The following is a 16,236-nucleotide window of genomic DNA, read 5'->3' on the forward strand; positions in this document are numbered from 1 at the left end:
GTAATCATCATTACCCTCACAACTGCATCTCAAGTAGGGTCACAAGGAAGTCAGCGCTCAAGTATCATACAATAAATGCTATGTAAATGCGTGACTGTTCACAGGCCTTTTTGGTTAAGATAGATTTGGAGACACAGTGGTGTTAAAAGCAGGGTGACATTGAAAACAAATGCTCTCAAGGAAATCTCTTTAGAAAATGGGTAAGTGTATGAAAATATACAATATATATATATATATATATATATATATATATAAATGTGCAGTATATAGTATATATATAGTAAATGAAAGCCTGGTAATATAGACTCCCACAATGCCTCGTGTGTGCACAGATAAGGCCCCTTACCCTGAACCCTGAACCCTGAACTGCAAAAATCGTCATCTTATTGAGTCCTTTTTGACGACGATTGAGTGCTGAAGGTCACGTAGGAGTAATGTGATCAAATGAAACAATCCCAGATAACTGACTGACTACCACAACCTGGGGAGTGATTTAGTCGGTGCACAGCAGATCAGCTGGACATGCAAACACTGACAAGTCGCCTTGTATATGGAGAAAACATTTTACAATAATGATTAATATAAATAATATACATTATATTCAATCGATATTCATAAAATATTTCATACAAATGATCATGTTCTTTATAACTATCACATAGTTCTTTGCAGGACATGTAAAACAAAGCGTTTCCCAGTGTACAGTTTGACAGGCTTCTGAACTGTAAAATCAAAATGGCAAAAACATTTATATCAATTGAAATGAAGTACATTTTGCAAGGGACCTAAATTCCACCACATACAGTAAAGTTTTTCATTTATTTCAGGAGGAAAATGATCATGATCATCGGAGGTATAGCAACCTGACAGGCACTACTTTCTGATTCACATCCACAAACGTTCCACAGTGCCACATGGAAACCAAAAAAGTACTTTAACAAAAAAAAAAAAAAAACTTTTGCTGGATTTCTCTCCCTCTTTTCTCCAGAAGTTGCTGCTCACAAGGAAAAATGTGTTGATGAATGAAGTTCTCATACAATGTGAGTTGCTGACAGCTCTGGAGACCTGGGGGACCAATTCATTTGCAGCGCAAGTGCGATATGTTGAGATCAGTCCCTCAGATGTCCCAGACGCCTGGGCACTTTGAAGGAGTGACGGGCCCGTGCTGGCACTGGAAACTCAGCAGCGCTCCAAATGAATCAGTGCTTCAGAGCGCAGAGCCCTCGCTGCCACTGGAAGGCAGGATTTCTCATTACCTGACTGTAGGAATCAGACATCCACTGGGTGAATTTCCAACTATAATTTCTGATGCAGGGACACATAAGAGGCTTTACACATCCGTCCATTGAAGAAACAGATTGTAAGATGTGTTGCTTTATTAAGGAATATTAAGTCATCTGGCATAAGGCAGCAGCATGCAGACTCCTCCACTGTCAAATGATAATTAGATCCACTGTTTCCCTGCTTTTGTGACAACATGTGGAAGAAATTTATGTGGTCCATTTTTGCTCTTTACTTAGTGGAGCCAGTTTTTCTGGTGCAAGACCTTCAAGGTAATGATGATGTTCATTTGAGATTTTTATTTATAACTGAGGTTTTTTGATAAAACACTGTTGGAGGGCTTTATCTGTAGAAAGGCTTTTTCACTTCATTGGAGCTCTCAAAAGTCCACCTTGTGCTTTAAGTCAGTGACCCTCCCTCTCCTCTATTCATCACTTAACGAATAGCAATGCCTGCAGAGAGGCTTGCCTCTGTTCCCTGCTGTGAATTCCATTAGAGGTAGGGACACACAATAGAGTGTTTTTAACCCTTTTATGCATAGAGGTCACTACAGTGTGCAGCTATTCAAAAGCTGTTCTCTTGTATATGCATGAGTTTTGATGGCATAGTTGCACATCAGCCACTACAGTGAAGTTACTGCATCATCTCATACACTGCTACCCAGTGGGAAGCCAAGATGGCCGACAGACAGCCAGAAACACCAAGTTGCTAATTTTTTTCTCTTCAAACCTTCTATAAAAAGAAACCATGCAGGTAAGAAAATATGGTGACATCAAGTAACATCTAAGGAGTCATGCAATTGCTAAAGTTTCCAAGTATCAATTTTATATAGGGAGGAAATTATGATTAATCACATGTCCATTAAATTGTACATCATGCATCACTAGCTATATTTCAACCACTGGACATGTAAATATATCTTTATAAAATTTGGGTTGAAAAATAAAAGTTCAAATCTTGTTTTTTATGCCTAAAGATGAATAAAAACACTTAGTAAAAAAGTGACTGACTGAGGTCATCATAATTCATGCATGAAAGGGTTAAGCCTTTGACATTGCTATCGTAATGTACTGGGGTCATGGAATAATATGGAGGATATTATGCATACACGAGTGGTTACCTATATGCTTCATTCATATTATAGACAAATCCTGTCACCTCTATCCTAATTGCTGCTACAGGGACTTTAATAGAGCATCACGAAATTACCCATGACCCTGTGCAGACAATACAATGGGACTGTGTGCATATATGTGTGTGTATGTTGGTTTGATGACATTCATATTAGTCATCATTCTCCTGTTACTGCAAGGCTTGTATATATACAGAGACAGTGAGAAGATACACCTCTAGTAAATCCCAGTCTTGGCCTTCAACTCTAATTTACACTTGGTCGTAAAGAATAACTTCAGTACTTTCAGTCCTGGGTCCTCTGTGTGTCCACATCCTGCTGTCTGAATGACTGGTAGGTAGTAAAAGTGTTGGAACTGGTCCAGTAGATCACCTCAGCCAGCAGACACCAAACGGGCTGCAATGGCTGCAACGTGATCCTTTGGGACAACTGCACCTGATCACAGTAGGTCCACTAAAAGAGCTTGTTTGATCCACTGACAGGCTCAGAGTGTTATTCTAAGTGTGTGACAGCATCATGGAAAGGATCCCTACAGAGAGAGACCTGGAAGATCCTTTTGGTTTAACCACAAACAGCACACACACCAGACTACATTCACTAAAACAGGGATTTTAGAGCTGCTGCTCTGCTGCTGCCTCCATCAGTCAGTTTGCTGTGTCCATCTTGTGATTTGGTGATTTACACCAAAGTGACACTAAGGGTTAGTTCTGTTCCAAACTAATCCTTTAAAACACCAAAATCACATAAAGTCTTGAGAACAAATTAACTTGTATTTTTGAAGTAAATTGCATTAAATGTAAAAGTGGAATAGCATCATCAACAATAAACTCCACCTCAACAGAGGACATTTTACAGGCTGTGCATAAAGCTGATTATCAATTAAAAATACACACGAAACTTTCATTTTGTGAAACCTGGCGGTCCCTGACAGCAAACATGGTAATATCTCCCAGAATGAAGACTGCATTTGAGCACCTTGAAACCTTCAAACGATCACTACCCTCTGCACCTCCCGACCATCCAACCACACCAGCCAGGCCGCTGCCGCAGCAGGTGGTGCAACAGCCCCAGAAGGAGATGAGAGAGCCTGGATAAAAGTTAAGCCAACACAAATTTGGACCTGGCTAATGTCCGTCCAGACCAGCCAGACTAAGCACTGCAATGGGTGGGAGGACAGGGAGTAGAGCCGGTATAAGTCCGGGTGAATCGCTTTAACTAAATTGAGCCTCGTGGCAGGCATTTAGAATTACAAAACAGATGCAGCCCATGTACCCAGTCCTCTCTTTGCACTGACCATCTTGTTTTTTGAGACCGTTTCATAACGAAAAACTTAACAGGTTTAAGTACTAGTAAACTTACAGAAATACTCTTATATACTTATATCAATGACTGAAGCTAAACATTCGAGTTCAGCCAGTCTATTAAAGCTTTCCAGAAACTAAGCAGTAGATCAGCTCTGCTGTTTGTGCTACAGTCATGAGGGGAACACTGCCGTCTATTATGGACAACACTGTTACTCTGAGTGTCTCATGGACTATTTTCCATGTAATACTCACTTGACAACAAGCTCCATTCCTCGTGTATTCACTCTTCAAAGAACCATGCAGACGAATACCAGGCATTATTAAAGAACATGTGATGTGGAGCAGGTGGTGAAAGATCCTCTTCTGCGAAGTCCTTCTCATTAATATTTGAGTCATAATTTCACTTCCTTGTATAAAAGATACATGCTTGTGGAACCGATCTTCATTCTGTGCATTCCTGTTTTGTTAGAGAAATACTTTATAGTCTGATGCATCACCAGCTCTTCACTCGTGGCATTAAAAGAAATACAGCCTTGGTTAAAAATTCGATGCATCAGCAGCTTAGTTTCATATGTATGGTATGGGGATTGAACACATACACACACACACACACACACACACATGCACAGGGTAAATGCTATGATGGTGTGAACAGGGGAAATTACGAGAGGCAAAAGCTCATTATGTTGCAGCGGCTGCTGCTGTTTCACTTGAGGTTTTTTGTTTGTTTTTCTATTAACTCCTGATGCTGAAGCTTAACTGTGTGTGGCTCAGCTCAGAACAGCTTTAGTTTGTGTGCTTAGAGCCGTTTCCTCCATGTTTCCGTGTACCTACACTACAGTCGTCACAGTTCCACCACCTCAGAAATGGTCTTTTGGCTTGTCTAAATATTAAAGGAAACCTTCAAGTCTGTCCAGGCAAAAGCATGTGAATAGGAAGCATAGAAGCAAGCAGAGAGATGCTATGATCATTTTAATTAGATGTGTTCCTCTAGACCATGCATGTTTTTCAAGGCTCATCATAACCGGCTGTGGAAACCATCAAAAACAGAATGAATAAAGAAACAAGCAGATGTTTCCTGGTGCACTAGCTGTCAATCAGAGGCCACTTCTATAACGCTCACATTCAACACCTAAAGTCATACCGCACCTGAAAGGGGTATTTTTCTTATCCATCACATACCCTGCATAGGCTCTTACTACGGGCAAAGCCAGGCAAACAGGAAGAAAAGAAAGAAAAGAGTGCTCACAATTAAAGACGCTGACACTATAAAAAGAAACAATATGTGGTTGAATATGTGCGAGTTGGGAACATGCTGTGCCTACAGATGGATGCAGAGAAGTGGATTTCGCTGCAGGAGTGATTTTAAAAGTTCCTATACATATTTTCTTCTCTTCTTTTCTTTTCTTCTGTGAAAACTCGTCACTGCTAGAATCTGGTGTGACTGATGTGAATCCAAAGTGTTTCCTACCAATATTTAACCGGCGTACTTTAACTGGCGTACCCAACAGAGGGTGGACTACCACACATGTCTGTCAAGTGGACCTGTTTTTTATCTTATCACATCTGGATCACTGTGACAGCCTTTTTACATGCCTAAAAAGAAGAATAACTGCAGTCCGGACAGAACACAGAATGCAGCTGCCAGGTTTTCAACCACAGTGAGCCGGTATGAACACGTCACCCAGGTTTAACCTCTGTGCACTGGTTTCCATCAGGATTGAGAATTGGTTTTAAGGTTTTTTAATTGCCAACATTGCACTAAATGGTCTGACTCCTCAGTATCCCACACTCTGAGGATTTGAACCGAGAGGCCTGAGGCTCTGGGACACCCCACCAGTCAGTGGCTTCTTTTAAATCGAACCTTAAAACATACTTCCAGCCTTCCCCAGTTTCATCTGATGAAGTTTTAATTCTGTTTCTGGGTTTTGCCATTTTTATTTCTTCATTTCATTATGGCTCGTTTGGTGCTTTTATGATTTCACTGCTGTCTTTGAGCGTTTCTTTGCTCTTTTTGTCTTCTGTGCTTGCTCTGTCGGGCACTTTGTAACCTAATGAGATAGTGTCATTATTGTTGAGAGCATAAATGTGACAGCTACTGTAGAAACTTCATTTGCTTAACTCAGACTGATGAAGCCTTGTATTGGTTCAAGTTGAAGTGGTGCTGATTGGACGTAAGCTCAGCAGAGATCATTCCAGCGGCTACAGTGACCTCCCTCAGTGCACACACGCCTGTGTGAGTGTTGTACTACTGAAAGAGACACTAGAATCTAACAAATCCTTTAGTTTCATCCTGCAGCTTTTTGCGTCTCATTGCCTTTTTAAAAGTGTTTTCTCTAAGAAGCTTTGTCCAAACTGTTCTTCTCTGGCTGTGCTGTGATTCAGTTTCTCTCCAGAGAGCACTAATTGTTGTGGTGCAGAATTAAGCCTGTAAGTAGCTTTCCCCACCGCTGATTGCATGTAAAGACACACGTCCAGCTGCCAAAGAGCTGAGGACCTTCAATATGGCTACCAGAGGGTCCATTATGGACACCTGAAGGCCACACATGTAAAAGCTGAAGCCTCTGAGTGATCACAGAGTATGTGAGGTAGTGAAAGCTGTCAGACTGACGCTCCCTACTATCAACCATCAGACATGATTACAGCTCTCGCTCCATGATCCCGGGCCTGTCTGAGCCCACTCCTTTGATTTCTCTCGATTGTCTCCTGCAGCCAATGTAATCAAACAAGACACTCAACTCAGACAGAGGCTTGACCCTGGCGCGACATTTGTTAAAGTCATGTGGGAACAATTTGTCAAACATCTTCTACTTTATTCAGAGGATGTTTCACCAGGTACTGCTTTGTCTGAGGTTCTACTTTACTGCTGACTGGAGGTGAAGGCAGAGATTTATTCAGTGCTGTAGTCCTCTACAGGAGCAATACAAAGCAATGCTATAGGTATCAGGAGCATGAATAATCTTCCATTAGTGATGGCTGTGACCAAACAGGCTGTCAGACCGTTACCAGGATGTAAGAAAGTAAAGCAATTTAATGACATCAAAAACACCAATTAACATTCTTAACATGCAATGGCTGAATTTTTACAAAACATGGCAAGTTTCTTTCCAGAAATGGTGCTAATGTTGATGCTGAACAACACAACGGTTGTGTGTTGAATGGCAAAGTAAGAAAGTATGGCTTGTTAAGACTGAAGGAACAGCGACCACAGAATATTGTACCTCAGCAGGTGAGAAGATGTCAGTGATGTCCTATAAAGCAACCAGACTACAGTAATCTGATTACAAAAAAGTCTAATCCATTACAGGTCGTGTGCATGTTTTTCTTAAAGGGGCACTCCACCAATTCACGCATGAAAACCATCCCGTTTGAAACAATAACCCTGATGATCAATTAGAGCTCTCAGACTACAAACTTCTGTGGGATTTCAAAGACCTCATGGGATATTTCTAATGAAAGAAAGATGAATTATGTTTGAGTTTGAACCCTCATTAGAGATAGATAGATTATTTATCTATTTATTTAACATTTTGGACACACAATACTAAATATCTTGGAAAACGCGCTTATTCGCTTATAAGATTGATACCACTCTCGCACAAGTCCACTAAACATAAGCTACAGCTAGCTAGTTAGCTTAGCTTAGTTAAGATATAACAAAATCTGCTTATACCAGCACACTCACCAAGCTAATCGTAGTTTTAATACAAATTCTGATGAAAACAAATGACTGATTTACACGTAATCAGATAAAATGTGTCAGGTCTTTTACAGCGGGGACGTGTGGCAGTGAGCACAGAGGTTTGTAATTTATACTGTCCAGTGGATCTAAATGCTAAACAAGACATAATCCCTAAATAATATTTTTGTCTAACATCACAGGGAGATTCATGAGTCAAGAATCAGTTCATGATATGTAATCATATGTAAATTTCATTGTTATTTTGTCAGGTATAAAACCACTGGAAAAAAAATAAGTTAATAAGGAACCTTTGTACACGTCTTACATCATATTTTATGAATCCATTTCAAATACAAAAGGTCAGTACTATTTGCTCCAATTGAATAATATAAACTTGATATCCCCACACGTCTGTGGTCTGCTACAAGATGACTTCAGAGGCAAAGCTGAATTTACTGATGAGCAACGGAGAGTGGAACATTTGTACAAACAACGCTGCCGCGGAAGTAATGGAGATAGAAAGAAAAAAGAAAATCCAAGCCCTCTACATTTTTTGTGTAATAATAATTATAAAAAAAGACACTCCGCACATCCAATATACACTATATATACACAGTATTTAGTAATGTCCATTCTGTTGCAACTTGACAAAACAGAGCTTTATAAAATGATGGTGGCAGTGTGCAGTTGGCAATGACGCATTACATTTGACACAAAACTTGTGCTCGCTATGGATAATGTCTGTTTCCTCTTTCCTTTGTTGCTCCCAGCGGGGTGTTGCATGGCGGTTCTGCTCCTCATGCTGGGGTCTGAATGTTGGCTTTGATCTCGGCGGACGCTCTCTTCTCCTTTCGCCCGGCGTACTCGCCGATAAAGGAGCCGTCCTCGTTGAACTGAGCGTCCTCGTCGCCGTAGTCCACCAGGCTGTCCCCGCTGTCTCCCGCCTTGATCTCTCTGCTCAGCGAGTGCTGGCTGCCCTTCAGTGGCTTCTCGTCGTTGTCGCTGCGAGAGAGGCACAGTGGATTTAGAGTCACCTCATTTCACCCATGACTTCACTCTATGGCTTATTGGAGAGGACGGGAGGGTGCGGGCTCCGGCTATCACTGCCTCTACGACGAGCCTGGGACTGACGTTAGCGTTTACCTCTGGCTGACCAATGGGAAATAATCACACATGTTAAGACAATATTAATCATTACATATACATGCATCAATGCATATGACAAAGTGACGACTGGAAGAGAAATGAGAAACTGAGGGGGACATTAAACTGGTGCAGATCATCGAGGCTGCCCATGCTGTAGGCCTCATGCAGCTTAACTGCCAGCCCACTAAACATAATGTGCTCTCCTCTGATCAGCCTCAACATTAGCCTTTGACATGAACTTCATCTCACCCTGGAGCCACTTGCACCAGCGGTGCGTAAAGTAAAAGTCAGCTGAGCTACATTATAAGTTAGTGCATATATAGGCATCACTTAAATCAGGTTTTACGTAGAGACTAGTCGTCACCAAATATCTGACTGCCAGGTGTAACTGCTCTGTAGCCAACTAAACCAACTGTCAAAGCTAACGTTGGCTTGCTAATACATCATGGGTATATTGGATAAAACGTGTGCCTGGCTGTTTCTGCAGTGTCGTGCTAAGCTAAGCTAAGCTAAGCTAAGCTAAGCTAATCGGCTGCTGCAGATAGCCTCATATTTACCATCTACAGACATGAGAGTGGTTCCTGTTCCTTCAAGTTTAATACATTCTTTGCCCTAGTAAAACTATTGGTTCCTGAAAGCTTAAGTGACTTCCTGTTTATGTTGATGATTGTTTCTGATTGCAGGTGTCTCCTAGCAACGGGTTGACTCATTACTTAAGTCTTAATATTGGCACCAAACATCACTGGTTTGACCTCTCAGATGAACTTAGTGAAGGATTTCTGCGTAGGTGGTGCAAACACACTGAGACACTTTTCACCTCATCACGTCAGCCTTTGTTGTGCTGTGTTAATTGCACTGATTGAAGAATTACAGGGGGACTCATACTGCAGTAAACTGTTATGAATTGGACTTAAAGGATTAATGAAACGTGCCCAGATATTACTGCCCCGGAGAAGAGCTGCTTTCAATTACACTGATTGGTTTTAGTCTCCTGCTGTGTGCTGGGCATCCTACGTTTAGCTCCATCCGGTCAGAAAATGGCAGCATCCGAGCGGTGCTGCTACTCCCTTTATGGTGCAATGTCATCCACAAACATCAACACAACACTGTCATCTAAGAAGACAAGGTCCTATAAAGGGATGCTACCACTCCAACGACACAGCTCGGGGATGCTACTGCTGATTGTCACATACTTCCCAGGTACTCAGTCCATCAAATATGTTGAGGAGCAGAAGCGTAAGGCTCCACGTGAACCTCGTGCGAGATGGGTTGTCTTTTCAGCGGGAGGAGAAATGCAGAGAGAGTAATTGAGAGAAGAGGACAGAAATGACGGCTAGCAGAAGAGAAATGCAGACAGTGTTGCGCATGAATTGCAGAGAGTAGTGAAATAGTGCTCCGAGGGTTCCGCTTACCTGTATTCACAAAAGGTGTCGTCATTCATGCCCTGGGACTCCACGTCTGGGTGGAGGTCCTCTTTCTCTTTAACTGCTCACAAAATGAAGAGAAGATATCAGTGATGTCTGCCAATGAAGATCAGTACGTCCCCTGACTGTTGCGTTGTTTGAGTCTCTGATTCTCTGCGCTTATTCACTGAGTGAAAGATCAGTGCAAGCCTTGGAGCAGATTGCAAAACGTCAAATAAATATTTTCAAAAGCTCAAACACATTTTAATATATTTTTCCTGAATATAAATATAATTGGGTATAAAAATCCTAACTTAATCTTGTATAAAATGTTTGTGTATAACTGTTAAGTTCCTGATAAAAGTACCAAATACATACGGCCCTAATTCACGCGTCCATGTGTGACGTGACAGAAGCAGCACAGGGCACGGGGAAATCAAAGAAAGGCTGTTGGAGGTACGGCTGATAATGAGAACTTAATGAGAAAACAAAGGACGGAGCTGCTTCTCGCTCTTTTTTCTGCTGACGAGGAAAGCGATCGCTGCTCAGACGACAACTTGATGGCCATTAGCCGCGAATAATACAGCCGACAAGGACTCTCGTGTCCCTGACAGGAGGACCAACACTGAGATACCACAGAGCTTATGTCACCATTCCCTGTGCAGCCACCCCATGTGCAACATTTGCATTTTTCCTGGCTCCTGGCTGCACTCTGTTTCGATTGTTGCTGGAAAAAGCCGCCTGTCTAAATGATGCAAAATTCAAATGCTGCACATACAGCAGCAATGTTCATTTTCCTATCAATACACAAGACTGTTTCATGTGGACATTTGCATTAAAATAATTTTGTGGCTTGAGTTAAAAAAAAACATATCAGCTTACATATTCCTGTAAAGGCTTCTTGGGTGATTTCATAGCAACAAATAATGAAATGGAAATATAATGATGCTGGAAGCAGCAATTAGTATTCAAGGTGATGCGTGTGTGTGCTTGTAAATGAGCACCTACCGGAATACTTCCCTCCTTTATTTCTGTTGACAAAGCAGGCGATCAACACAATGAGTGTTAGGAGAGCGATGGCACACATCAGGCCGATAAACCAGCCCTGGGTGGATATTCCTCCGTGGATGCTGGCCAGACCTGAGGAGAACAATACCCGGTGACTTTGACATGCCTTGGCCTTTTCATCAGGACACCTGATTGAATGTTTACAATCGACAAAGCCTATCTGATGCAAAGGCAGAAGGTGGCAGGGCACGCCGCTGATGGAAGCGGTCCAATATTAATATTAAACAGCTAATCCTGCTTGTCTAATTAATCAAGTAAGAAACGCTCTACAAATGTAATTCCCCTCCGCGAGTCCATGCCGCTAAATTAAATCCTTCCGACACCACGAAGGACCACACGCAGCGGCTGAGTCACCACTCAAGGACGCGCTGGGAGCACCTGCCCTCCGTCAAAGAGAGGTCATTTAGTTTTGCCTGCTTTTGTTTTGTCTCATTGAGCTATTTTTCTTTCCCTCCTCACCTGCAGACCTGGTCCTGATAACATCTTCAAATATACTAGAATTATCACCCCAGCCGTACGGAATAAGGCGCACAGTGTACTCAGTCCCAGGTTCGAGCCCGTCAATGATGTGGAAAGTCTTAGAGGAGTTTAAGGCCTCTGATATGTTCCAGAGACCCACACCTGTGCAGAGGGTGAAGGACCACAAGGTGTTAGTACTCATGAGAACACACACACACACACACACACACTGAATCTAGTGAAGACATGGATGAAAAGATATGAAGGGCCATTTCAAACACAACTAATCTAAAGTTATTAGATGTTCCACTTAAAGGCTACTTAAAGGCAAACTCTGGTATTTTTAACCCTGGGTCCTCTCTGTGTCCACATCCTGGTGTCTGAGTGACTGGTAGGTAGTCAAAGTGTTGGAACTGGTCCAGTAGATCACCTCAGCCAGCAGACACCAAACGGGCTGCAATGGCTGCAACGTGATCCTTTGGGACAACTGCACCTGATCACAGTAGATCCACTAAAAGAGCTTGTTTGATCCACTGACAGGCTCAGAGTGTTATTCTAAGTGTGTGACAGCATCATGGAAAGGATCCCTACAGAGAGAGACCTGGAAGATCCTTTTGGTTTAAGAACTAACAGTTCCAACAGTAAGTTGTGTTATTGTGCAACTTTTTAACGGGGTGATTCTGAGCCAATAAAACATTTGTGTCTAAAACTTTTTGTACTTGCCAAAAGATTAGTTTAATCCTCTTTCTGACCATCACCACCCAAACCTGTAATGTGTGTGTTCCTTAAACTCTGCTTCTGCGATATTTCCCTTGGGTCCCCAATCCACTGCAGTCCACAGCTGCATTTCAAGCAAAGACACCGAATCGGTTTAAACAAAACACTTGGATTTGATTTTTGGAGATCATTTGCTGCTACGTCACAATGAGCCACTGTGTTTAATGTCTGATCTGTTCACGTGGTGTTTATTCTTAATGAATCACTTATTTCAAGACGGTGCTGATCTTTGACTCATTGGTACAAATGTCACACAGTGAAAATCTCACATCTTATATTCTGACCGCCTGCGGCAAAGTTCAAACCGCCCCCTCCCACAAGACGTGCATTGGGTCCCATCCCCAATGCAGCCCTCTGCTTACAAGTAATTTCTAAAATAGGGCCCAGGTTTCAAAATACCACAGTTTTCTTTAAAAATCGCTCCAACAACATCCAGAAATGAAACAAGAATAACTGTAATGTGAGCTTACGCTTGTTCATATATGCAATATAAAACTCTACGTGCTCTCCTCCAGATATCCAGCTGATATTTGCAAAGCTGTCGCCGACAGCTGAGCTAACACTCAACATGGCCGGGACTGATGGAGAAACAAGAGGAGGAGAGAGAGGAGAGAAATGGCAGAGAAGAGTTAGTAAAGGACAAAACAGACCAAAGCCATCATGAAGATGGTCGGAGGGCTGTCATTGTGCCGTGAAGGATGCTGCTCTTCGGTTCCCTAACACTATTGTAAGGAGGCTTCAATAGCTTCTGACAAATGGTGGGGCAGCAAACGTGACAAGAGTGATGTGGATATGGAAATGAAATTACAGGTGGAGCCTGCAAAGCTAAATGAAGATCTACAGAGATCAAATCTATGTGCTGATTTCTGAATGCTTCATGTAGTTCTTGTTTTATGGTACTGTCATACGGCACAAACACATTTGAAACACCCCCCTGGTCAACACTGGTTCAGCTAAAAACAGATGTTTAGGTTGCAACTTTTGATTCTTTTACTTTTCCACTAATCCATTGATTATTTTAATGATTAATGCTTCTATGAAATGTCACAAAAATTGTGAAAAATAGTGCCGTGAACGTCCTCAGTGGGCCCTCCAGCTCTGGTGATGCTGCCTTTCTTTGAAGCATTACATTATATTTGGGCTTTAATAATCACAATTTCATGTTATTTACTTTAAATGCAAGAGCAAATTTCATCTGTACAAAGCTTGATCTGTCATGTACTGCAGCGTTCTGACACTAACTGGGAGGTAAGAATCTAATAATGCGGTGAATGATGTTCATCAGAGTGCTTTGACAGCAGCTGCCTGAGCCAGTGAACACAGCACAGTCCACTTCATTTCCCCATAGCAAACATGCAAATCTTCTGCTGCGTCTCCAGCTCAGGTGCATTATTTGCTCAGGTGATAATTCAGCACACAGGACACCTGCGTCTGTGCTGCCCAGCCCAACCGCATGACAGTCTCTGACTAATTTTGATGGATTAGTCTGCAGCTATGGTAATCCCAGTGATTGGACTTCTACTGACATAGGCGCCTGAATAAAAATATCCCACGGCTGGCTGCCGTGTTTTGTCACCGCGCTCCCCAGCTTGCTATTAAATGTTGCAGAAAGCAGCTGCTCACCCGGCAGGGAGCTGATGCCCTGGAAGACGCCCCTTCAAAGTCAGACGCTTTTGTAAAAGGAGAGGCCAGAAAATATTCTGATATAGGAGCTTTCAACTGCCTCCACTTATCCACTTATCTCAGTGTCCTGTAAATATCACCCTCCCAGTTTGAGCTCACACCTCGGCGGCTCGGCCGTGGAGGACGCTCCTTCTCACCATTCTCTCTGCAGCCTCTCGTCCCACAGTTGTGTTGCTGTTTACCCAGTGGAAGATTACATGGAAATGTCAGGTGACTGTTGGGTCAATATACTGACGTGCACTGGGGGGGCCGGGGCCCAACAAATCAATCACTGACAATTAGACATATTTGTCCCCTCCAAGTGACTGCACTCCACTGCCACACTGTCGGCTCAGGATATAGATCTAGTAGCGTAGATTTCCCCGTGGTACAGCAGAGAAATTAAAGACAGCTTTCTCATCACTATGCACTTGTCTTATAACAAACAATGAAATTGAACTGTTACTTCACATCCCAGCCTGAGTATCCACTGGAAACAACATAAATTATATATAAAAATACCTGGAATGGCTAATTGGCCTGCATACTAATGAGTCATTTTGTATCTTTGTTTATGTGTTATCAATTTACTCTGAGCCAACCAAATAAGCCCAGGGGTCATCGTGTCACCTAGCAACTGCAAAATGCTTCGACAAAGGCTGTGTTTGGTTTCATATTTTTCCATATTGATTGTGTTTGTTTGTGGTCTGGTGCCTGCTGTGTGGGAATGTGCTGCAGCTCTACCTATGGAGGAACGAGTGGGTTTGGTCACTGGGGACTTTGGAGTGCTTGGAGGTGAGGGGGAAGCTGACTTGCCTGAAAAGAAAGACAGACCTTGTGGTTATCAATTGGAATCGAGCTGGGGGGGGGCTAAACTCTACTGTTAGCACGCATGCTGTCTTCAACTAAAATTAGTACCTAATGATGACGACTACGCGTCTACACTGACACATAATCTACAATAAAAAAACCATATTGTACATTTGTGTATACACACGGAGGGCATGAATTGTCTTTTTGCACATCATTAAAAGGCAGAAGAACGGGTGCGTGGCGTGTCTGATGCCCCTCCTGGGTTTGGCTCTTAGAGCATCATTTATTTCCTCAGCTTGAGTTAGACAAGTTGCACTGAGTCTGCTGTTGCTAGGATAAAAGTCAATATTCGTTTACAGTCACTAATGAGCCAAGATTAATATGAATTTATAATTAGGTGGCTCATTATCATTGCTATCAGAGAGAAGTTTATCCAAGAAGAAGTTGACGTTTTTCTAATGAAAGGAGGCATCAGAGTGCTCTCTGCTGATGGCAAGGGCAAACAGCAGCCAAGGTCAATTATCTGCAGAGGAGCAGAAGTGTTTGGAGATTTTGAATTCTGTACAGGCAAAATAAAATGTGCTGAACTGTTTGACACTGAAAACCTGATCATTAGTTCAGGTCTGTAGCATCTGCACCTACCCACAGTTCTAAATCTAAAGCATGCACCCACTACCTAGTCTCTACACAAGCACAGATCTACATACTGAGGCCAAGAGTGGGAGCCAAAGTGGAAGCTGCGGGAAAAAAAAAGAAAGGAAAGAAAGAAAAAGACAAACAGTGCATCGCTAAGCAGACGTTCACACACATTAACAATACACACGGTGAGATCAAAGGTAATGCTCAAAGCTGGGCGCTTTTTAGTGGCAGAGGACGATTTACAGAAACAGCACACACACACACACACACACACACACACACACACACACACACACACACACACGCACGTAATCGCGTCAGAAAATTGTAATTCAATACATACACAGAGGTCCTTCTCTCGCTAATCGTTTTTGCTTTTCAGCACACAGATAAACAACCCCAAAGAGCCAATTAAGGTTCTGTATGTGGCGGTAAGGATCCTTCCAGGAAACACTGAGGAATACTAACTCACACCTGCAGTGTGCTTCAGCATGACGTCGGCCTGTTTGCTTTTACACACCACGACTTAAGTGACACACTGAACTACTCGCATTAAAAACTCCACATCCAGTCATTTATGCTGACAGCGTGTGTTGCAGCACCCCATTCAACTGACGCGCATGTGGATCCAAGTACCGCTTCCTGTTGCATTTCCCATCCAGTCATTCATACCACCGCCCACAACACAACACCACAGAAGCTTCACTTGAGCTCCAGCCAGCTGAAATGCAGTGTGCAGTCCTCAACCAACGATATGTAATTGAAAAGAAAAGATTACATGCTACAAGCCGACTCATTATGATTACTTAACCACCGGCTCTTTCATGATCACACAATTCAGTATCAAAACCTTCAGTTTCCCTCCTGCTC

The 16,236-nt window shown here is 42.5% G+C and overlaps 1 protein-coding gene across 1 annotated transcript in view; it reads right to left on the reverse strand.

Moving 5' to 3' along the window:
• Positions 1–6,558: 6,558 nt before the first annotated feature.
• The window catches only part of chl1b (cell adhesion molecule L1-like b), a 60,860-nt gene continuing 51,182 nt past the window's right edge, over positions 6,559–16,236 (reverse strand). The window contains exons 24-26 of the mRNA XM_070841418.1: positions 10,957–11,088; positions 9,958–10,030; positions 6,559–8,401 (exon numbers count right to left, since the gene is read on the reverse strand). Of these exons, the coding sequence (XP_070697519.1) occupies positions 8,197–8,401; positions 9,958–10,030; positions 10,957–11,088 (410 nt within the window). The 3' untranslated portion in view covers positions 6,559–8,196. The remainder of the gene's footprint in view (positions 8,402–9,957; positions 10,031–10,956; positions 11,089–16,236) is intronic.

The sequence above is a fragment of the Pempheris klunzingeri genome, chromosome 2 (assembly GCF_042242105.1).
Source record: "Pempheris klunzingeri isolate RE-2024b chromosome 2, fPemKlu1.hap1, whole genome shotgun sequence".
In the NCBI taxonomy this organism is placed as follows: domain Eukaryota; kingdom Metazoa; phylum Chordata; class Actinopteri; order Acropomatiformes; family Pempheridae; genus Pempheris; species Pempheris klunzingeri.